The following is a 25238-nucleotide window of genomic DNA, read 5'->3' on the forward strand; positions in this document are numbered from 1 at the left end:
AAAGCTCCAAGCAGCAGCAGCCAGCTGTGGCCCTGGGGTGGATTCTAATCCAATAACTTTCCTTCCTTCTCGCTTCACCTTCCTCACTGGTCTAATCCGAGTGGACTTCATAGGTATAAGCTGCACATAACCTACCAGAAGGCTAGGTGGTGCTAATACCATACTGCTTACACCGATCCAACCACTTCAGATCCGCAAAGGGGAAGGGAGGGGGGCGAGTGATTTATGGTGCTGGAATCCCTCACCTCCCCTGTCTTGAGAGACCTCCCCTCCCACACACCCTGCTCTCTAGTCCCATCCGTCTCTCAGGCTGGGCCTGCCACTCCAGTGCAAACAGACACATGAGCCTGGAGCACCATGGCCTTGAGCCATCACAACTCAATTACTGGTGTTAATTTCCCCCAAACACAAACACAGAGGCCAGGCCAGGCAGCCACCACCTAACAGCTTCATCACTGACAGTCTCTACAGCCCAGTTTGACACGGGCATCCTAACCATAAAACCATGCACTGAGCAAATACTACACCAATGATTCATGAATGACAAACCATGTTCTCCTCCGTCTACCTCCTTTTTTTGTTAAGTTAAAATCCAAAACATGCTGATATTAAGAGGATCAGTGAATGAGAGCATTAGGGAGCTGGTACCTTGCTCTTTGATTTGCCTGATCTGCCGGACGGTTTCCTTGAGGATGGCACATTTGTCTGGCTTCACGTTGAAGCTGTCCATGTTGCTGAGGTTGGCAGAGATCAGCTCGGCCAGTTCCTCTATGTATTTACTCTCCTGCTCCCTCCTACGCTTGTCACACCTGCAGGGTGGGGGGGGGGTCAAATATGTCACCATGACAACCACACATCTCTCTCCATAACGACCAGAAATCTTCGGGAATGAAAAACAGATATTGAAGCCAAGGAAAGGGGCATTTCACAGAGGCTAGGGAGGAAAGAAAACACTTTGCTTATAAACACACTGAAAGACAGGCACAGTCAGTCACACACACACAAAGATAGACAGAAAGGAAGGAGATGCAGACAGAGGCACAGCTCCCAACAGTGACTCGCCCAAGGCCTGGTGTATCACAGGTGGAGATCTTGCGTTTCCGTTCGGAGCACATGGGCTCCAGTGAGTTGTCTGCCACTCCACTCATCCTCAGCGCATATCAGCACCTGGGGAGACAAGACAGATGCACTGTAAACACACATCTGAGAGGCAGACACGGACTTAGCTTATTGTACTTCATTCTTCTCTGATTTATGCATTAGAGCAGGGGTTCCCAGACTTTTTTTACTCAGGCCCCCCTTCCAGCATTGGGGAACATCCCGTGCTCGCCACATCTATTTCTATGGGCACATGCACTGTTCATGACACTAAAACTGTTCACACCCCTCATTTGCAGAAACATTTTTGTGCAGGTTTTAAAGCTCATTTCCTGCAATTCTACACATTTTGTCATGAAGCCCAGAGAATATTGCAGTTTTAATGCTAATTTTCTTGCAATTCTCTACATTTTGCCATGTCTAATGTGTATTCATGTGACATTTGAGTGACTCAAACATCACAACAAAATCTATGGGCAAAAAACCTAGCTAAAAAACGGGCTAGTTGATCTGGACATTTCGGACAAGTTATAAATAGCTAAGGTATGCAATGACTGACATGACAAGATGAAAACTGATGATGCACTACCCAATTTCGAAATTGCACCTTGTGCATTCTACTATTACAACTTTGAAGATTAAGTTGAAAGCCGGACTGAGTTCTCCCCGCCGACCCCTCGCGCCCCCCCACTGCGTTAGAGAAGGTCTCTTCTTAGTGCACCTTGTCCAAGAGGTTTGTCCATTACTACTATTATTCCATAAACTAACAACTACCATAATCCCTCTGTTAATATTTCAATTAAAAAAGAAAAACAGCAAAGGAGATTCAGACAGTAAGCTGGAGTTAGCTAGTAGCTACACGAGTCTCCCTTCATAGCATTTGATAGGAAAATCTCATCTGTTCCAGTGTGAGGAGAGACTGATGATGACGTAGTGATTTAGAGCCTCTGGAGAAATGGGTCATCCTGCGTTCAGCCTGCTGCTGCCTGCTCTACCCCTCCTACTCCTACTCTAGCAGTACAGCAGTGTAGCACAGTAGTCAATAAACCCCAGCACAGCACAGGGACAAGCACATAGAAAACAATAGTGGCGCAGCGGTCTAAGGCACTGCATCTCAGTGCTAGAGGCGTCACTACAGACCCCCTCTACATCCGCTGTTCCCTTCTTCGTAGACTCTGCCCTTGTTTTCCTCCCCTGGTCGGGCCTTGACCCTCTCAGGGTTCACACCAGAGGAAACCAGAGGAAGACAGCCACTAAGGTCACTGCTCTTTCCCTTTCCCACCCCACAAAGTAAAAACATTCAAGTTCATTGTTCCAGCACTTGAGGGGTAGGATACGACGCACACACACACACACACACACACCACTGAAATGGGCAGGCTAGCACACTGGCACACACGGACATACACTGGCTTTCTCACAATCGTACACACACAGACTGCCATGAGCTCATCATTCCTCAGTGGAAAACTGCAGAACGGATGAGAGTCGTTATGCAACCTCAGTCCAAAACTGCAGGCTTGGACGTGTAGAGCACCACCTCTGACACTCCTAGGGGGTTTCTCAATATAAATACTACCGTGCTCCACACTCTCAATAGAGACGGAACAAGATACACAAAGCAAACGTTTTACTTCATAACTATCAGCTAGATACGATATATGTGAATCATAATAATCTAGCTAACCCTAACCAGATCACAAAAATGACCTAAAACTAATGTTATGGCAGATGTCAATTCTTTGTGGGTAGCTAGTTAAATTATTTGTGGCTATATCTGGCTAACAGTAGTTGCTAGCCTGTTAGCTCTATTGACTTACGACCCACACACACACACACACACACACACACACACACACTACAGTGGGTATTGTAGGCAGGTAACAATGCCCAAATTACCCAGCATGTATTTATTAACGTAACAAGCTAAATTATTGTAGTCAGGCAGCACACAGTATGTGATGTGACTCGGCAACATTTCATTCCGAAGTCTGAGTTTATTTTCTCTCGCTTCAGCTCAAATAATGGCCGCCATTGATTTCAAGAAATGTTGCGTAATTTTTTACGTGTTTGCATCATACTTCTGTGCATACTTTCTGTTGAAGCTTGCATCGATGCATTCTTCAAAATATGTACAAACGGAGTATGCATTTGAGAAGTGTGCTCCGTTTCGCATACTTTGATTTGGACTCGTACTCAGACCCTCCCGTTCTCCAATTTGTGTGCTCGGAGCACGGTAGTATGCATTTTGAGAAACACTCCTAGTCTCCTGTAGAGCACCACCTCTCAGACACTCCTAGTCATGTCTCCACTGCATGCTCTCCTTTTCACCATCCCTCTCTAAAATCAGTCTTTCCCTCTCTTTTTCTTCCCCCCTCCTTCCCTCACACCCTAGAGCAGAGTGCCACTTGTCGGTACTGAAAGAAAAAGGCAGACTATATACCTTGAATGTATACAGTATATAGGGGGAAAAGAAGGAAGAAAGTGGTTATATAGGAGACTGCAGTGAAATGTTTAATTTCCTTGTATAACTATTTCCGTTGCACAATATCTGCCTATCATAATGTGGTGCTGGTAAAGCATTTAAACAGATTTCCTCAATATTTTGACAACCATGCTGCCCCGTGGCATCAAACAGTGTATATTTGCATACATACACAGTGCACAAAACATTAGGAACACATTCCTAATATTGAGTTGCACCCCCTTTTGCCCTCAGAACAGCCTCAATGCGTTGGGGCATGGACTTTACAAGGTGTCGAAAGTGTTCCACAGGGATGCTGGCCCATGTTGACTCCAATGCTTCCCACAGTTGTGTCATGTTGGCTGGATGTCCTTTGGGTGGTGGACCATTCTTGATACACACAGGAAACTGTTGTGTGAAAAACCCAGCAGCTCTGCAGTTCTTGACACATTCATACCAGTGCGCCTGGTACCTACTACCATACCCCGTTCAAAAGGCACTTCAATATTTTGTCTTGCCCATTCACCCTCAATGGCACACATACACAATCCATGTCCCAATTGTCTCACGGCTTAAAAGTCCTTCTTTAACCCGTCTCCTCCCCTTCATCTAGACTGATTGAAGTGGATTTAACAAGTGACATCAATAAGACATCATAGACTGACCAGGTGAATCCAGGTGAACGATATGTCATGGAAAGAGCAGGTGTTGCTAATGTTTTGTACACTGTGTGTCATTCCAATTGTTGTTAGCTTTTATTTCAACTTAACGTTTGTTGACTTTGAAACCTTGCAGTGAGTCACCCAAACAGACATACATACAATAGGCCGATACTCTGAAAAGGAAGGAAACTAATGTACGCCAGCTAGATATACCCTTTCTATTTCCGAGAGCCGTCTGAACAGCAGCCCACCACGAATGAGTCACAACAAGTCTGGCATTATGTAAATTATCCTGAATCAGCCACTTCTGACAATGTGAAACTTGCCCAGAGATTGGGAGATGTTTGTTCCAGGTACGGGGCAGGTTTTAAAATGATAGGAATCGAAAGCAGTTAATTGTTTTATAAAACAGCATAGGCCTACAAAGTTGGTTGAACTAGATGAATGAATGAAGATGTGGAGAATGAGGTGCAGTGTAAATGACATGGACTCTAGTACACGTGTTTACACACCTTCACCTGATTGTGTCCAATCCCAAGTCTATGACCTCACATGTTTCAGCACAGCCTGTTATGAGAGAGAGAAGAGACCAGTTCACACACACTGTCCACTGGCAGGTCTAAAGCATATCAGGTACTCTGACCAAGAAAATAAACAGGCTACTGAGCAGTAAAGGGTCAATGGATGCTACCAGTCTGAGTCTGACAGACATGACAGTAAGATAAAAAAAGGTGAGAATTGGTGAACAAACTTAACCAAGCACAATGTGGCTCCTGACATTTGTAACGTAACACGAACCGCAAGTTTCATTTGGGTACTTTGAGTTTGTTCACCAACTTGGTGCTTTTATTGGAGATGTTTTAATGTGGAGTATGTCCTGCCTTCTAAGCACTACAGTAAGGAGCAATCCCATTGGCTGGCTGATACAGGTTAGAACAGAACCCACACTCCTCTACTTCCTCTTAAAAAGTGTAATATTTGGTAGAACTTCATGGGAACATTAATTCTAAAAAGAAACCACAGAAGATAGCATCCTGTTTGCATCCTCTCTCACCATCCCCTGCGTCATCACTTCCTGGATGTGGCCACCCATCCACCACATTTACATATTCTGTGTATCTGTCCCTTTCCCGCTCCATCTGCACCTTTAAAACCCTCAGTACCAAGCAACAGTAAGCTATTCCCTGTCCGTTTTCTTGGTAACCTAGCCACTTAATTTCGACATCATCCCCTAACCCCTTGCAGAGGTCACCTGCATTATTCATAGGTCAACTTCCTGCCGACACACATGAGAAAGTAGGCACTGCTAGCGTGGCACCACCTGTGTGTGCCTATGGGATCTTCCACACAGATCAAATCCAATAGGTCTCCCACAGCAACTGAGATAAAAGGTACAGCTGAATAATTAGACAGAGGAGAAGGCAGCTGAATATGCAGTACAAGGGGCCCCCGAGTGGCTCAGCGGTCTAAGGCACTGCATCTCAGTGCTAGAGGCGTCACTACAGACCCTGGTTCGATTCCAGGCTGTATCACAATCCGGCCGTGATTGGGAGTCCCATAGGGCGGCGCAAAACTGGCCCAGCGTCGTCCAGGTTTGGCCGGGGTAGGCCGTCATTGTAAATAACAATTTGTTCTTAACTGACTTGCCTAGTTAAATTTAAAAAATTTAAAAAAGAAAGAGGAAGGAAAAGGAGGTAGAGTAAGGGGAGGAGGAAGAGCGTTGGGCTGAGCTCTAGAGCTGCAGTGTCCTTCATTCAGGACCAGAATAGCGAGGAGCCGAGGACATTCCAGCAGAGCCTGAAATAAAGGCTGTAATCTGAGATCTGTGAGACGCAGGCTAAATAACAAACATGTCCCACCCAAAACAAAGATCACGCACACACACTACGGACTGACCATACCACAGCTTTTCACACTCACAACCACACGCAAACATATACATAACCACAACATAGTAAGCCGACAAGCTATCACCCACTGATGATACCATCCTAAGAGTGTGATCTGTCTTGTCACTGAAAGCAGTGGCAGAAACATTTGGAGCCTTTCTTTAACCATTTATAGATACCCCCCTCACCCACCTTCTACTAGACACACTCTCCCTTTCTCTTCCACACACACAGTCTTAAAAGAAACAAAAAGGCGTCTACTGGATTTTAGGACAACAAGTGCAAAAGGAAACAAGAGGACTGAATTACTTCCTGTTTTTCTTCAAAGACCAGCTCCACACCAGCAGCACGCTTAGAGCTGTCTCACACTTTGGGATGACGAGTACATTACAATAGCTGCTGCTCCCACTACTGGAGCTTTTCTCCCATGTCAACCCAGTGTCATCCATTTTATACAATTCAACTTGACAGAGTTGTGCACATCAACAAATCATTTCTGTTTTGTTTTCACATCCATGTACAGTGCCCTCAGAAAGTATTCATCTCCTTGACTTATTCCACATTTAGTTGTGTTACAGCCTGTATTCAACATGGATTAAATATTTTTACAAATCTCACCCATCTACACACAATAACAAAGTGAAAACATGTTTTTAGACATTTTAGCAAATGTATTGAAAATGAAATACAGAAGTCTCAATTACATATGTATTCCCACCCGAGACAATTCATGTTAGAATCTCCTTTGGCAGCAATTACATCTGTGAGTCTTCCTGGGTAAGTCTAAATTTTGCACACCTGGATTCTACAAGATTTGCACATTATTCTTTTAAAAATTCTTCAAGCTCTGTCAAGTTGGTTGTTGATTATTGCTAGACAGCCATTTTCAAGTCTTGCCATAGATTTTCAAGCCAATTTAAGTCCAAACTGTAACTAAGCCACTCAGGAACATTCAATGTCGTCTTAGTAAGCAACTCCTGTGTATATTTGGCCTTGTGTTTTAGGTTATTGTCCTGCTGAAAGGTGAATTTGTCTCCCAGTGTGTTGGAAAGCAGACAAAGAGGTTTTCATCAAGGATTTTGCCTGTGCTTAGCTCTATTGTGTTTCTATTTACCCTAAAAAAAACTCCCTAGTCCTTGCCAATGACAAGCATTCCCATAACATGATGCAGCCACCACCATGCTTGAAAATATGAAGAGTGGTACTCAGTGATGTGTTGTGTTTGCCCCAAACATAATGCTTTGTATTCAGGACAAAGTTCATTTCTTTGCCACATTTTTTGCAGTTTTAATTAAGTCCCTTATTGCAAACAGGATGCATGTTTTGGAATATTTTTATTCTGTACAGGCCACCTTCTTTTCACTCTGTCATTTAGGTTAGTATTGTGGAGTAAATACAATGCTGTTGATCCATCCTCAGTTCTCCTATCACAGCCATTAAACTCTGTAACTGTTTTAAAGTCACCATTGGCCGCATGGTGAAATCCCTGAGCGGTTTCCTTCCTCTCCAGCAACTGCGTTAGGAACGACTGTATCTTTGTAGTGACTGGGTGTATTGATACACTATCCAAAGTGTAATTAATAACTTCACCATTCTCAAAGGGATATTCATTGTCTGCATTTTTAGATTTGTACCCATTTACCAATAGGTCCCCTTCTTTGCAAGGCATTGGAAAACCTCCCTGGTCTTTGTCGTTGAATCTGTGTTTGAAATTCACTGCTCGACTGAGGGACCTTACAGATAATTGTATGCATGTGTGGGGTACAGAGATGAGGTAGTCATTAAAAATCATGTTAAACACTAGTAATGCACACAGTGTGAGTCCATGCAACTCGTTAAGCAAATTTTTACTCTTGAACTTGAAAGGGGTTGAATACTTGTTGAATGAAGACATTTCAGCTTTTCGTTTTTAATTCTTAAAAATGGTCTAAAAACAGAATTCCACTTTGACATTATGGGGTTGTGTGTGTGTGTATGCCAGTGACCCCCCCCCCCCCCAAAAAAAAATACAATCTACATTTAATAAATTTTTAATTCAGGTTGTATTACAACAAAATGTGGAAAAAGTCAATGGGTGTGAATACTTTCTGAAGGCACTGTAAATGTGCCAGAGTGCACTACAGAATCCTAATAACAGTTTCATCCATTTGTGAAAAAGCATACAATTCTCATGAAAACAGAGTGAGCCAGAAAACTGTGACTTATGAGATAAAGTCAAAGAAATACGATGCACAATGGGACTCAAGTGCAGCGAGGCAGACATATGCCAAGCATGTGTGTACATGTGCAGACTTCTAAAAAGTTAAGCTGTAAAACGAAGAAAGCCTCTATTATCCATTATGAAGCACACTGGCAGCTCCGAATTCCGGCCAAGCCCTGACGCAAGAAAAGTGTGGGGGGAAAACACTAACTGTTCTCCTTGTCTGCACTTCAGGGCAGGACAGTCTGGAGTTGGATCTGGCTGCTCTCTCCTCCTCCTCCTCCTCCTCCTCTGTCCATCCCAAGAGCTGTCATACACACACATATATAAACGCAACATGTAAAGTGTTGATCCCATGTTTCATGAGCTGAAATAAAAGATCCCATAACTTTTCCATACGCACAAAGCTCGTTTCTCTCAAATGATGTGCACAAATTTGTATGCATCCCCTGTTAGTGAACATTTCTCCTTTGCCAAGATAATCCATCCACCGGACAGGTGTGGCATATCAAGAAGCTGATTCAACAGCATGATCATTACACAGGTGCACCCTGTGCTGGGGACAATAAAAAGGCCACTCTAAAATGTGCAGTTTTGTCACACAACACAAGGCCACAGATGTTTCAAGTTGAGGGAGCATGCAATTGGCATGCTGACTGCAGGAATGTCCACCAGAGCTGTTGCCAGATCATTTTATGTTCATTTCTCTACCATAAGCCGCCCCCAACATCGTAATAGAGAATTTGCCAGTACATCCAAACGGCCTCACAACCACAGACCACGTGTAACCACGCCAGCCCAGGACCTCCACATCCCGGCTTCTTCACCTGTGGGATCATCTGAGACTAGCCACCCCAACACCTGATGAAACTGAGGAGTATTTCTGTTTGTAATAAAACCCTTTTGTGGGGAAAAACTCATTCTGATTGGCTGGGCCTGGCTCCCAAGTGGTGGGTCTATGCCCGCCCAGGCCCACCCATGGTTGCGCCCCTGCCCAGTCCATAGATGAAATCCATAGATTAAGACCTAATGAATGTATTTCAATTGACTGATTTCCTTATATGAACTGTAACTCTAAAATCGTTGAAATTGTTGCATGTTGTGTTTATACATGTGTTCAGTATAAATGCTAATGAGCACATTTAACATTTTGTACAGTTTCTGACCTAAACTATACAAGTATACAAGAAACTAAAAAAATGCTACTCATTGATCTCTTGATCCAGGAGAGGATTATTTGCTGTTACCAAGGGAATGCTTGAATTTAGAAGAAGATAACTAGCTATTAAGCAAACCAAATGCACAACTGCAGAGGATTTACCACATTTTAGACAGTTAACTTAATAGTTAAGATATCTAGCTGGCAAACATTCAGTTGTGAATTCCATACTGTAATTAGATCACCTGGAGCATGCTGCACAACAGTGAGTGACTCAGAAGGCTCTGGTCGTTGTGTGCTTGTAAACAAACGTGACTAGGAACTACCATGAGCTTCATAATAATATATGACAGGTGAAACGAAGAATGCAATGTTCTTTATCTCTTAACGTATTGCACAAGTTGACTGCAGGTATTTACTTAGAAAGTAGCTACAAATATTAAATTGTAGTGTTGCACGGTATACCGGTACCACGGTAATATCACGGTACAAAAACGTCATGATACATACGATACCAACATTGAATAATACCATAGTACAGTTTCATATGATACTACCGATCTAAAGAATATGCTGGCGCCTGTTATAAAATGTTCATAAAGTCTGTTTTGATTATAAATTCAGTTGAATTTAAGCAACAGACACTAGTCTCTTGTATGGGCAGGTCCAATAATATCCACTTCACTTTCATGCGCATATCACGTGTGGCAGCTGTAATCAGCCAGAAGCATCCCATATTAGCCCTCACTCACCTGCTTCACTCCGCACGCTGTTCATGTGTGTCTATTCCTCGGTCAAAAAATATATAATTTAGCCGTGATGGCGACCGGGGATGCAGACCCAGACGAGTCTTCTGTTGTTAGATGTGTACATTTATTACATTTGAGCAGCGCGCAAAGAGAGCAATGTTGATGCATTGTATAAATTCATCGCCTGTTATAACCAAGTGCACAGACCAGTCTGAGTAGATTTTGCAAGTTCACGGTCATGCAGCCTCAGTGTCAGAGAGGGAAAATGGAGCCTGAAGGCATGCTACAGGCATGCAGCGTTACAGTAAAGACAACAGCCTAAACGGTAAAAAAAATTATCCATATTAACAGAGATGCCTTTTTTTTTTCTATCGGGATTCACGCGCATTTTATATAATTCCACAAACCATGTCGAGGGCAGTTTTAAACTAATCCCGGGTCACTAGTTATTGATTTGACAACAAACAACGTTGTTCAGTCATGTTACCTAGCTAGCTAACAACCTGGTAACTTGACAATAGGTTTAGGCAAATCTGATTGGCCCAGCAAGAAAGGAAAATGGTCTGCTACTCATGAGAAGTGATTCAAATGGTAGGATTCATACAGGCATAATGGAAGTCTTAACTACATGAAAAAATCTATTTCTTTCTGGTGCTCCTTAAAAATTGTTTGGTGCATAACGTTTTAAAAGTTGGGAGCAATGTGTTTGTGGGAGAGAGAGGTGTGTGTGTTTGAGAGGGAGGGAGACAGTTTCTACCCTTAGTCCATGCCGCTGTCATTGCTTGTCCATATATGTATATATTCTTAATTCCATTCCTTACTTCGATTTGTGTGTATTGGGTATATGTTGTGAAATTGTGAGATATTACTTGTTAGATATTACTGCACTGTCAGAGCTAGAAGCACAAGCATTTCGCTACACCCACAATAACATCTGCTAAACACGTGTATGTGACAAATACAATTTGCTTCACAGGGAGGCCTTTGCAAATATGAGCAAATCAGCCATTCTATGCAGTATTCGCTTATACTCTGAACAGTGTGAAGCTAAATTCAATGTGTTGTATTGAGTATAAATATGAATTTCAGTGACAGGTTTTTGGAGAACGTTTAGAAAACAAGAACAAGCGTCCTGGGGACAGGGTGAACAGGATGCTAGGCCACTGATACTAATCGGTATCGTGATACTTGGCCTGGTATCGTGACAACACTATTCAAATTTATAAAAAACAACTTCAAATAAATAGTTTCAAAGGTATTGAAAAACCATCCCGTGGCTTTTTACAAATACCCCGGTATGTGGTATACTGCCCAAGCCTAATGGGCATAAGCTACGGACAACGAACACAATTGCATTTTATTGAAGCCAATTTGAATGCACAGAGATAACGTGACGAGATCCTGAGGCCCATTGTCGTGCCATTCACCCACCGCTATCGCCTCATGTTTCAGAATGATAACGCACGGCCCCATGTCACAAGGATTTAAGTGCATAGATTTCATGTATTTTTTTCCCCTGCCCCCGTTGAGACAGGTGCATGATAATGGTCCATTCTAAATCAAAACAAATTTTACACATATTATTTAGTATATGTAAAGACAAGATTAAAATCAAGAATAGTCTGATATTAGCATACCACTTGTGAATGATGCCCAGCATGTGTTGTAAGGCAAGAAACAGCGCATGCCTTTTTTATGCGACTTTTTAAAATCAGTCGCACACCTCATGTAGCCTAGCCCATAGGCTACATGTAGCCTAGCCCATAGGTTTGTATCAGAACTAAAGTGGCCAAATAATTTTAGAAGTTAAGCACATTCATCCGCTTTACAACATGTGTAGAGCCTAACTGGCATACATATGCAGTGTGTGAGTTTCAAGTTTGGGGAAGAATTTACCATATAAATGCACCTTTATAATAAAAGCATCTGTGGTCACTTTTGAGAATAGTGTTTTCCTGCTAATTGATTGCATTTTGGAACATTTGCGCTTATAGCCTACTGCCGTATGCGCATTGCTGCGCTTATAATGTGAAGAAATAGCCTAATAGTTTATCAACATTTTAAGCTAAAACGTTCTGATCTGTTGCGTCAGCCTCATTACTTAAAAAAGTTTGAGGCTAGTGGCTGTAATAATTTGGGATCTATTGCACTGTCCCAGACTATGTTTGGAATATTTCGTTCTTGCACAGTATAGGTCAACTTTTGTACTATCGGAGATAGTAGATTGACATAGGCTAGTGCTTTTGCTGTTCGTTAGGCTTACTCATCTTGTTGGCTGACAAAAAATAAAATGTGGACAGTTCTTCCAATATCTTCAATATGCGCCTCGGAATTGGATAAGGACGCGCGCAGTTGCGTCCCCGATGTGTCCGATTATGTGCCGGGCATTGGCTAATAAGAATTGAGCTATCAGAGCCTACAGGCACAACGGCCACAAAAGGCAACACAAAATAGGCGCATGTACGTACTCCCTCAAATCGTTTGGAGAAAATATCCTTTCTATTTTATTCAGCTACTGTACGTTCAATTGTATTCTTCATACTATAAGATAATATAAAATGATGCCATTGAATTCTAAGATAGTCTTTCTGCTAAATGAGCTAGTGTAGCCCAAAGCCATATGGCATAGCCAGATCAGGGCCTACCATAAGGACAACTCAGAGTATGCTATTCTGTTCTAAAATAAATAATGGATTTATTGTGATGGTGTAGGCTATATTACATGGATTTATTATACTTTTTAAAAAAGTAGATGTTCCAAAAGGTCTGCATCAGTGGCTTGTAGGCTACGAGTGGATACCAGGAGATGCTAAATGTGTTTTTCAATTGACGGTCAATTACCGATTTAAGTCATTTGCTTGACAATCACTGGCTGACAGCCCTATTCCTTAAAGCTGAAAATGTATCTGTGACCAACAGTCATGTGAAATCCATAGATTAGGGCCTAACTGATTTAAAATAAAATCTTTGAAATTGTTGCGTTTATGTTTTTGTTCTATATGTTTCTTTTCATTCAGATCATCAAAACCAGCCTCATAGCGCTGTTGTTAGCCACACTCCTCCCCATTTCCACAACCAGATGGGTGAGATGGGAGGAGGAGATTGTGGGGAGGAAGAAAGCAGCTATAGCAGACCGTGCCAGACAAAAATAAATCACGTTTTAATATCCTCTCAATGAGGCATCCAAAAATGCTCCATTATCTCCTCAAGTGAAATGCCAGCGCCTCCCCCAGACAGGAGACAGCAGGAGCTAAGGTTTACAGTAGGGCTGGGATTTGCCAGGGACCTCACGATACGATATCACAATACCCTAATGCCGATACGATAGGTCTTGCGATTCTCACGATTCTATACAGTGAGGGAAAAAAGTATTTGATCTCCTGCTGATTTTGTACGTTTGCCCACTGACAAAACATGATCAGTCTATAATTTTAGTGGTAGGTTTATTTGAACAGTGAGAGACAGAATAACAACAAAATAATCCAGAAAAACGCATGTCAAAAATGTTATCAATTGATTTGCATTTGAATGGAGGGAAATAAGTATGACCCCTCTGCAAAACATGACTTAGTACTTGGTGGCAAAACCCTTGTTGGCAATCAGAGTTCAGACATTTCTTGTAGTTGGCCACCAGATTTGCACACATCTCAGGAGGGATTTTGTCCCACTCCTCTTTGCAGATCTTCTCCAAGTCATTAAGGTTTCGAGCCTGACGTTTGGCAACTCATCCTTCAGCTCCCACCACAGATTGTTTATGGGATTAAGGTCTGGAGACTGGCTAGGCCACTCCAGGACCTTAATGTGCTTCTTCTTGAGCCACTCCTTTGTTGTCTTGGCCGTGTGTTTTGGGTCATTGTCATGCTGGAATACCCATCCACGACCCATTTTCAATGCCCTGGCTGAGGGAAGGAGGTTCTCACCCAAGATTTGATGGTACATGGCGCCGTCCATCGTCCCTTTGATGCGGTGAAGTTGTCCTGTCCCCTTTGAAGAAAAACACCCCCAAAGCATAATGTTTCCACCTCCATGTTTGACGGTGGGGATGGTGTTCTTGGGGTCATAGGCAGCATTCCTCCTCCTCCAAACACGGCGAGTTGAGTTGATGCCAAAGAGCTCCATTTTGGTCTCATCTGACCACAACACTTTCACCCAGTTCTCCTCTGAATCATTCAGATGTTCATTGGCAAACTTCAGACTGGCCTGTATATGTGCTTTCTTGAGCAGGGGGACCTTGCGGGCGCTGCAGTATTTCAGTCCTTCACGGCGTAGTGTGTTACCAATTGTTTTCTTGGTGACTATGGTTCCAGCTGCCTTGAGATCATTGACAAGATCCTCCTGTGTAGTTCTGGGCTGATTCCTCACCGTTCTCATGATCATTGCAACTCCACAAGGTGAGATCTTGCATGGAGCCCCAGGCCGAGGGAGATTGACAGTTCTTTTGTAATTCTTCCATTTGCGAATAATCGCACCAACTGTTATCACCTTCTCACCAAGCTGCTTGGCGATGGTCTTGTAGTCCATTCCAGCCTTGTGTAGGTCTACAATCTTGTCCCTGACATCCTTGGAGAGCTCTTTGGTCTTGGCCATGGTGGAGAGTTTGGAATCTGATTGATTGATTGCTTCTGTGGACAGGTGTCTTTTATACAGGTAACAAGCTGAGATTAGGAGCACTCTCTTTAAGAGTGTGCTCCTAATCTCAGCTCGTTACCTGTATAAAAGACACCTGGGAGCCAGAAATCTTTCTGATTGAGAGGGGGTCAAATACTTATTTCCCTCATTAAAATGCAAATCAATTTATAACATTTTTGACATGCGTTTTTCTGGATTTTGTTGTTGTTATTCTGTCTCTCACTGTTCAAATAAACCTACCATTAAAATTATAGACTGATCATTTCTTTGTCAGTGGGCAAACGTACAAAATCAGCAGGGAATCAAATACTTTTTTCCCCTCACTGTATGTATTGCGGTTCGATACCGCTATTTTCCAAACATATTGCTCACCATATGTCTGCTGCAGAGGGACAAGAGAGAGCCATGAGAAAACAAGTTTTGATCAGTGCTGAAAACAAATTGGCTCACAATTTAAAAAGATGAGTGCAAGATAGGAAGGAAAAATATTGGCGTTTTGGTGCAGATACAGCTTACGAACACAAAAATAACATTGCAATATATTGTCAAAAATAATATCCTGATATGTACCTGTATAGATTTTTCCCCCCTTCATTAGTTTACAGTAGAGTTCAAACAGCCCCAGCCTCATGGGGAAACAGCTCACATTAGAATAAAACAAGCCTTTCACATTCTTCATACTGACAGAGTGAGAGAATGGAGGAGAGCAAAAGAGGGGGAGGCAAGGACTGAAAGGAAGGGGAAGGAGGGGGGCAGAGATTCTAGACAATAAAACAACCACACCTGTACTTCTTTGTTTACTGCATACAGTAAGAAAAGGGGATAAGTAATAAAGGGGAGTATATATATATTTTTTTTAAACATGGGGGATTGGAAGTGATGCAGACAATTACATTGATAGAAGATACAATCTATCTGCAATATTAAGCTGATCCATTCCCCCCCCAAAAAAATAATAATAAAAAAATATTTTAAAAAATGAAGAAAAAACAGAAAGAAAAAAAAATAGAAAAAGGGATATGGGTGTATTAACCTCCAATGGGCTCCATGGGCTTATTCAGAGAGGTGCAACGGATAAGGGATATTCAACGAAATACAACCCCACTATATAGCACTCACAGTGCAGGTGTGTCTTCTCTGCATGTTTGTCTGAAGAGGTGTGAGTGTGTGCACGTTAACATTGAAGAGTGAATTGAGGAATTATTGGTGCTGCAGTGCAGGGGAAGAGACATAGCTCAGTTGGTGTAGCTCAGTTGGTAGAGCATGGCGCTTGCAATGCCAGGGTTGTGGGGGGGGGGAAGCATCTGGTGAAAAAATAAAAAATGCACTCACTAACTTTAAGTCGCTCTGGATAAGAACATCTGCTAAATGACAAAAAAAAAAAAAAAATGTCTACAGAGAGAGGCGTGCTAACGTTATACCACCACCAACCAGGCAGGAGCAGTGTGTTAGGTTCACGGTGTTGCTCAGCTGAAAAGTCAACATTCATTTCAGACCACAGCGCAGGCAGCTCTGCCGATTTCCCCCTCACTCGCTCCTCCCTCCCTCCTCTCCTCATGGATCCGTGGAGTAAACACAGGAAGAGAGCGGTCTCTGCTCCACACCAGAGCTGGGCGTTCCTGCATAGCTCCTGAGGGGTCAAAAGTTTAGCGTAGTTTTAATTTCACCTTTCCTCAGCCGCACACTGCAGCAGCTGAACTATGACCCCTGCAAAGAATTACACTGAAAAGGTCTGACGCCAGTTTCACCACTACCCCTCCCCACTACTCTCCTCTTTTTTTACTCGGCCAGATCGCATTTCTGACTATGCAGAGAGAAAGAAGCACACACACACCGCAGTAGAATTCAAATAGAGGATGATTGGTCTTCATCAGATACCAACAGTATAGCTGCAAGTGGTCAACTTGATCAAATGCATCAAATTAGGTCAATCAATTTCTCTCCATTCTACACACAAGTGGAGGTTAAAGAATAAAAACGCTCCTAACATTTAAAAAATAATAATAATTAAGGACCATTTTTGTCAAGCCATCTCAATAATTGTAATTGGAGCTGAGTAATGGTGTCAATCTTTCATTTGCAATTCTGGGTCAGACATTTAATGATTTCACTCAATTTCTTGTATTGGATAAACACCAAAGTCCTGAATCAAAGTCCTGCATAACAGTTGTCAACGTGAACGCAATTCGCAAATCCAATTAGGCCAACACAATTTATACTCAAGCCGGTCTCACCCTCTCGCTCCCCTCCTTCTGTCCAGTACTGGGCCCACCACACCACATGCAGCCCAGATTCAGGTTAACACTATTAAAAGTGTGTTTAAATGACTTATGAGGACAGGGTGGATACAGGGGTCAGAAGGACCAAGCTTTTTAAAGGAGGGAGGGAGAGTGGCCCTACGTTGGGTAGAAGAATACTCAGAATCCATCTCAGAATCAAAAATCAACTCGTAAACCCACCCAGCGGAGCAGTCATCTCCTCTCTGACAACCCAAATGTGGTTGTCTTTGACTCAAATGGCACCAGGCTTTGCTCAATTTCCATCAAATTATATCTGGAAAAATAAGTATAACATCTACATTCTACCATGGTGGTTCTCTGTTCTAGCACAGAACGACCCAAACACTGGACTAAATCTTCTCCACTGAATATCTGTGTAAAAGCCTATTCAACTATGACATGATGAACAAATGTTCTACAAAAGCCAGCAGAGAAACATTCAGCTTTCACCACCCATTTAGACAAGTGAAGTGGTAAAGGACATTTGTTTTGGCTTGTACTTTAAAAGATAACCTTTGACCTGGGTTGAGGTCAGAGGGTGTCTACATGTTACTGGCATTTCATTGGGTAATATAAAGCATAAGGGTGGAGCCTCACAATGTTGGCTGCCTCTTTTACACATAAGGAAAGACGAGCTTCATTTGCCAGGCTAGTAACAATATGGGAATGAGAAAAAAAAGGCAAGACTGACCAAACAGGAGCTTATTCCTCTGCAATTGGGTCCCCATCGGCACATCATTAACCTCTTCTGACCACAGGGACCTATCAAAGCAGTGGTAGAGTCCTAACTCTTGGTACAGCCCATCAGTTGAGGTGCATGAATGCAGAGCCAAGACTCAAAACACCATATTCAGAATCAAAATGGGTTTGCTCCTGTGTGTTTCACCCCATTGCTAAGTCTGTGGTGAAAATGACAGCATTGCTGCCCTGCTATTAAAACAGGGATTGGCAGGTATCGGAACGCAACCCTTGGATTGGGTGTTGCCTTAACGACGAACCATATAAACAAGTGCAACGTCATGGTAACAAACGGGCATAAGTGACAGGAAAGAGAATATTAATCTATTCCACAACAGACCCCCCACCACCACACCCCAACCTCAATTCAATTAAGACTATTTAGTTGCAGAAAAATGTAAAGATTACAATAAATGTAGTGTCATGCTTTGGTGTTGACAGTGTAGTAAATCTGCAGTCTGCTCGCTGATCGACACAGAATAGCAGAGGCCTCTCACTTCAGGGTGGAAGACTTAACTCTCCACCGAGCTGTGGCGGGGCGGAGGCAGGGCAAACGTGGGGCAGGAAGGGGTGGGTGGGTAAAGGGTAGGGGGGGGCAGGCGGGCAGAATGAAAGCAAGGTGGCCGTGTAGCAGTTGAGAAGTTCATCGAGAACTGACACGCTCTCTCCTCGCTGCCTGCCTGACGGAGAAAGCATCTGGTAACATTTATCTCACAAACCAAACTTTTTCACTTCCTCTTTTTTTTCAAACTTTATAAAAAGGGGGCCCTAAACAAAACACAAATAGTCTCGCTAACATTTTACAATGGTAACAAAACCAGGGCAGGGAGCTACCCTCCCATTGGCTTGTTCAGGTGAACCAGTTTAATGAGCATTCTTCAGCCAAGGGAGAGAAAGTAAAGACTGGTGGAAAAGAGAGCTGTGCGCGCACCAACCCCCCCCCCCTCTCCCTCCTAATAAGCCATTCCCTCCATTGTCCAACCAGCAGTGACTACAGAGTACTAACTGTTCCAACGCCTTGCTGGTTATAAATTGGAATTGGGTGCAATGATTACTTCAGGCTGCACGTTTGGCTTTCATAAGTGTGCATGGCTCAGGCTCACATATGGCAGAATTACCCCTGCATTTGGGTATTACCTCAGAGTTGAACGAGAGGGGAATGGGGGAATGAATGAATACGAAGTGATCCTAGCAGGGCCACACTGCAATCGGCATGAAGTGCTTGAGACCAGGGCTTGGTGTCTTCCATTGAAGGGGAAAACTCTGCTGTTTTAGTTGCTCTACAGTTCTTACTCATCCGGTCTTTAAACGCACTCTGAGAATTTAGTCCTAAATATTTAATCAGCAGGAACTGAAGTCTCCACTCCAGTTCTATCTTGGGCTCTTTCCTTTCAGGGGAGGGAGAAGAGTTTCGCTTTTGTTGAATCAACCAACTAACCTGTTTTTGAAGCGTGGAGCTTTGATTCCCCTCAGGTGTGTCACGTGCATGCTGACATGCAGACAGTTTACGGTCACCACATGAATGACCTTGAGCTTGTCATGTGGGACTGTCTTCATGGAAATGTAACTTTATACAATTGGATGCTACTTTAAAGCGCTCTCTCCAACGACAAACCCTAACTCAAATGTTCAATGCTGTAAAACCTAACAGTTTTACTTACTATGACTGAGATGTGGTTGTCGTACCTAGTTACCTAAAGATGAATGCACTTTACTGTAAGTATCTGGATAAGAGGGTCTACTAAATGACTAAAATGTAAATGTGTAAACTTTGTGTAGCACAAGTATGATTAAAACCAAACAAGGAAATTGCACTCTGAAATCATTCAACTTAAAACTCCTCAAGGGAAAGGCCTACCTATAACAAGGTAATAAGGACCATTTATGCTTTCATTTCAAACCCAGCTCCTCATTACCACCCACAGAAAAGGTACAAAAGGCCAAGGAATCAAATTTCAATTAGGGAAACAATCAGGCTTACCTTTCAGCTCAGTGTGTGTCTCCAAGAACCCTCCCACAGCCACTGCTCTGCTCTCCCCACTAACAAGATGAATTCTACACACACACACACACACACACACACACACAACCTCCATTTACTTGTTGTCCACCAAAAGCCACCCAATACCTTTTTATCTAACATTCCCCCTTAGTCACACACACGCAACCCTGACAACACTCTAAAAGAATGCAATCTATTTAAACATCAATGGAGCATAAATGCAGCTTGACACAGACAGAGTGGGGGCAGTTATCAAAAAGTGCCTCTCCACCACACAAAAGGTGATGAGGCATTTGCTTATTTCCCCACACATTCTTTCTGCTTTAAGTCAAAATACCCACTCACTGAATTTAAATAAGTGAATACTTTCAGTGGTGACAATGACAGTTGTCTGAGGGAGAGAAAACAATGACAGTTAAATATTAGGCCAAGTACGCATTTTCAAAGTCAAACCCTAAAGTCTTACTGCTGACAAATGCCAACGCACAAACACAGTAACAATATCCACTCAATATGCCATGGAAATCAATGGATTGGTTCATCTGCTACGAAGCTCTGACACCACATAGAGAGATGTTCCTTCTCCCATGAGATGAAGCGATAAGTGAATGAGTTATTCAGAACACAGTAGCAAAACAGACAAAGAGCAAAAGCAATGCATCCAAGTCACTTCTTCACCCCATCTGCAGTCAAAGAATCTCCCAGAAGATTGATTCATTGTTAACGCAGCCTGACACCCTGTGTATGAGAGAAAGAAAGGGAGAGATAAAGAGAAAAAGGCGGGGCTCCATTTGCAAAGAATCTGAGTAGCAGCAGCAGTTCATTGTGTAGTTTCCCACAGTGGCCACTGTTCCCTTCCTACAAACATATACACTGCTAGAAAAGAGGGAGACTATGTAGGTGTGCATTAAAAAGGATTCATGATAAATAGGCCTAATCCCAAGATGAGGAGACCATGAAGACAAACCGTTAGTCAGGCTAGCTCAGTGGCCTTATTCTTACTCCAAGTCCACAGCTCAGACACCATACACATTCACCTGATACACTACATGGCCAAAAGTATGTGAACACCTGCTCGTCGAACATCTATTCCAAAATCATGGGCATTAATATGGAGTTGGTACCCCCTTTGCTGCTATAACAGCCTCCATCCACTCTTATGTGAAGGCTTTCCACTAGATGTTGGAACATTGCTGCAGGGACTTGCTTCCATTTAGCCACTGGAGCATTATTGAGATCGAGCACTGATGTTAGGCAATTAGGCCTGGCTCGCAGTCGGTGTTCCAATTCATCCCAAAGGTGTTTGATGGGGTTGAGGTCAGGGCTCTGTGCAGGTCAGTCAAGTTCTTCCACAACGATCTCGATAAACCATTTCTGTATGGACCTCGCTTTGTGCACGGGGGCATTGTCATGCTGAAACAGGAAAGGGCATTCCCAAACTTGCCACAAAGTTGGAAGCACAGAGTTATCTAGAACGTCATTGTATGCTGTAGCATTAAGATCTCCCTTCACTGGAACTAAGGGGCCCGAACCATGAAAAACAGCCCCAGACCATTATTCCTCCTCCACCAGACTTTACAGTTGGCACTATGCATTAGGGCAGGTAGCGTTCTCCTGGCATCCGCCAAACCCAGATTCGTCTGTCGGACTGCCAAATGCTGCGTGATTCATCACTCCAGAGAACGCGTTTCCACTGCTCCAGAGTCCAATGACGGCGAGCTTTACACCACTCCAGCCGACGCTTGGCATTGCGCATGGTGATCTTAGGCTTGTGTGTGGCTGCTCAGCCATGGAAACCCATTTCATGAAGCTCCCGATGAACAGCGCTGACATTGCTTCCACAGACGATTTTTACGCGCTTCAGCACTCGGCGGGCCCCATTCTGTCAGCTTGTGTGGCCAACCACTTTGCAGCTGAGCCGTTGTTGCTCCTAGACGTTGCCACTTCACAATAACAGCACTTACAGTTGACCGGGGCAGCTCTAGCAGGGCAGAAATTTGATATACTGACTTGTTGGAAAGGTGCCATCCTACGACGGTGCCACGTTGAAAGTTACTGAACTCTTCAGTACGGGCCATTCTACTGCCAATGTTTGTCTATGGAGATTGCATGGCTGTGCGCTCGATTTTATACACCTGTCAGCAATGGGTGTGGCTGAAATAGCTGAATCCACTAATTTGTAGGTGTGTCCACATACTTTTCACCAGACTTACATGTCACATGTATGGTGGGTAGTAGTGTGGAGGAGAGAGGATTTGTTATGACTAGGGTCTCAAGCTTTTCTTGACTGGGTCACAATCTGGGAAAAACTCCTGGCCCTGCTTAGAAAACAGACAAATAGAAATGGCTAACACAACCCCATCTTCAATAACAACACCCAAAACTTTAATGTGATTGAATAGTTATTCTAGGGAAAATGCAATTCATTTGCCACAAAAATATCTGAAGCCAGACAGAGCATTGAGAATCTTGCAAGTCAGGATGGGTTGGTCCTCCTCCTCCTGTACATGTGTGCGTGTGAGTATCAGCAAGGTTGCTTGTGATTCACGTGGTTTGCCCCCGAGCAAATACTGCACACCTAGACCTGAACCTTTAAATTCAAGCGAAATGACTCACTCTCCATTGTCTGTCGAGAATACATGTGCAAGCTGTCGAAGAATGCTCCCTTACTGCCTCAGAAAGCAAATGCTCAGCATACAAACTCTGATCAGTAGTTCGTTTTGTTGCCATTTTTCAAACCAAAAACTTGGTGAGGAGTGTGCACTCCAGAGTCGCTTAAATATGATCTCTCTCACACACGTGAATTAACACCAACATGATTCTCACCATGCCCTGCAGTAAATTAAAATGTATGTGAACTTGAGACATATGGTGTCATAAGTAGCCTATTCTGTACCAATGTTACATGTATCCCACGAGAGGGTGGCCTGACGTAAGTATCCAATCCTACCCTTTCCGTTGTACGGCGTAGTGGTGGGTCATTATCTCGACCGTCACGATCACAGATAGCTACTTAACCTAGCATGGGTGAACCATAAATAACAGCAAATGTGCGGATTCTCTCAATGGCCCGGGATACTACCACGTCTCTATTTTGTCCAAAATAAGTTCATTGTAATTCAAACACTAGCTGCATTGCAAGCGTAGCTGGCTATTATACTACGTCAAGTTGAGGTTGATACAATGTTGCCAATATTCATTTCCATGCGTCAACTGTTACATAATCATTACGAATTAGCAGATTGATGAAAACGGTCATTCATTGTAACCATTGATGCCATAAGAACTACACTGAACCTCGGATTCTAGGATAGTTGGCGATAGTAGATTCAGCTGTAGGCCTGTTATCAAAATATTGATTTATTTATTTTTTCAGAATTGAAAGAGGATCAAAATGCAGCCTAAATATTTGGGCAAACTAGTTATATTTTGAAGATGAACTTTGACTATAATAGAATCGTTGCAATACCAAACAGGTCTCTCGCCTACACAAATAGAAGAGTTCACGCACAGTCGAGATGGAATGGAATAGTTTCTGAACGTTCAATGTATCAATTTGTCCTTCGGATAAACTTTGTAACAAAGATGAGCATAAAGGAATGCACAAACATTTAAAACAGCCAAGACACAAATATGGATTTACTTCATAAGGGAGAGAGCACTCTTCATGCAGCCAACAATTCCAAAATAAACGAACAAGCTCAGAACTACAAGGTAGGTTGGTTGTAGGCTACGGGTGAAACCTCTGCCTATTCCAATAAACGCGTTAGGCTACATCAGATCAACTGGAAAATGTGCCACATGTTTTAAAACCCTATCAGTGTTATCAACAAAACATTAAGAAAAGCTCCAAAGAAAACACTGGCTACTAGCAGAAAAACTCACCCGCTTCAATGCATTCATTGAGTAGGCTGCACCAGTTTCTTTCTTGCCCCTATTAATTCTCCGCCATCTTCACCACTGTGTTTGTTTAAATGGGAAACACTCCCAAAGCGCAAGGAGCCAGCTTGCAACATAGCGATAGGGCTTCTGGGTAGGGTAGTTGTCTTCCTCCTCTTTCAGCGTTAAGACGTATGGGTCTTTCTAAACATGGACTACACGTAGACTAGAAATAAGTATATAGATGAGACGGGCAAATACATCAAAATGCATGTATTTATAGCTCAACAAAGTAGCTCATGGAGCAATATGTGAGCGTGGACGTTGCGACGTGCTATTCTACATTAGCAAAAAAGTTACAGTCCCTATAAGGAATCCCTTGTATTTAATTATTTTTCTAAATGTTTATAACCATAATTCTGATGCCTCAAATGCTGATATTGACAAGTAAAATGTTTAGGTCTGCAATTGTAACATAAGTCTACATATTTTTCTGAGATCGTATGATGAACATTTTTCAACATTGTCTGTTACACTCAAACCATTGCTGGTTCCCAGGTATGCCTTTTCAAAGAGACATAGGCCTAAGTAGGTTGAGTTTACCTTTTTATATAATCCTCTCAAAAACATTAACAAAAAGACAAATTCAACAGAATTCAGATTGAGTAATAACCAGTGGTGGAAAAAGTACCCAATTGTCATACTTGAGTAAAAGTATAAATACTTTAACAGAAAGTTACTCAAGTAAAAGTGAAAGTCACCCAGTAAAATACTACTTGAGTAAAAGTCTAAAAGTATTTGGTTTTAAATATACTGAAGTATCAAAAGTAAATGTAATTGCTAAAATATACTTAAGTATCAAAAGTAGAAGTAAAAGTATAAATCATCTCAAATTCCTTTTATTAAGCAAAGCAGACAGCAACATTTTCTTGTTTTAAACATTTACGGATAGCCAGGGGCACACTCCAACACTCAGACATTATTTACAAAAGCTGTATTTGTGTTTAGTGAGTCCGCCAGACCATAGTCAGTAGGGATGAATTTCCCAATTGTCCTGTCCTGCTAAGCATTCAAAATGTAACGAGTACTTTGGGTTGTCAGGAAAATGTATGGAGTAAAAAGTACAATATATTCTTTAGGAATGTAGTGAAGTAAAAGTAAAAGTAGTCCAAAATATAAATAGTAAAGTAAAGTACATATACCCCAAAAAACGACTTAAGTAGTACTTTAAAGTATTTTTACTTAAGTACTTTACACCACTGGCAGTAACATGGAGAAGGATAAATAGGCATGATACTAAATGTGTGCTTCCTCAGCCATGCATGTATTACTACCAGTCCATACAATTGCACACTGACTGGCAGTCAAGCTCAAGTATGCACTCACACACAACCCTCAGACGTTCATGCATGTTATCCATCTGTTCACTAACACATGAACAGGCCAATATCCATATGCCACATGGGGACTGGGGAACAGCAGTGGTCAGG

The 25238-nt window shown here is 42.6% G+C and overlaps 1 protein-coding gene across 1 annotated transcript in view; it reads right to left on the bottom strand.

The window, feature by feature from the left end:
• Positions 1 to 23822, bottom strand: part of LOC311138078 (nuclear receptor coactivator 3-like) — a 38415-nt gene extending 14593 nt beyond the window's left edge. The window contains exons 1-4 of the mRNA XM_084172735.1: positions 23755 to 23822; positions 19849 to 19922; positions 1063 to 1167; positions 649 to 809 (exon numbers count right to left, since the gene is read on the bottom strand). Coding sequence (XP_084028861.1) covers positions 649 to 809; positions 1063 to 1148 — 247 coding nt within the window. The 5' untranslated portion in view covers positions 1149 to 1167; positions 19849 to 19922; positions 23755 to 23822. The remainder of the gene's footprint in view (positions 1 to 648; positions 810 to 1062; positions 1168 to 19848; positions 19923 to 23754) is intronic.
• Between the last annotated feature and the right edge of the window lie 1416 nt (positions 23823 to 25238).

The sequence above is a fragment of the Coregonus lavaretus genome, assembly GCF_964263955.1.
Source record: "Coregonus lavaretus genome assembly, chromosome: 12".
NCBI lineage: Eukaryota > Metazoa > Chordata > Actinopteri > Salmoniformes > Salmonidae > Coregonus > Coregonus lavaretus.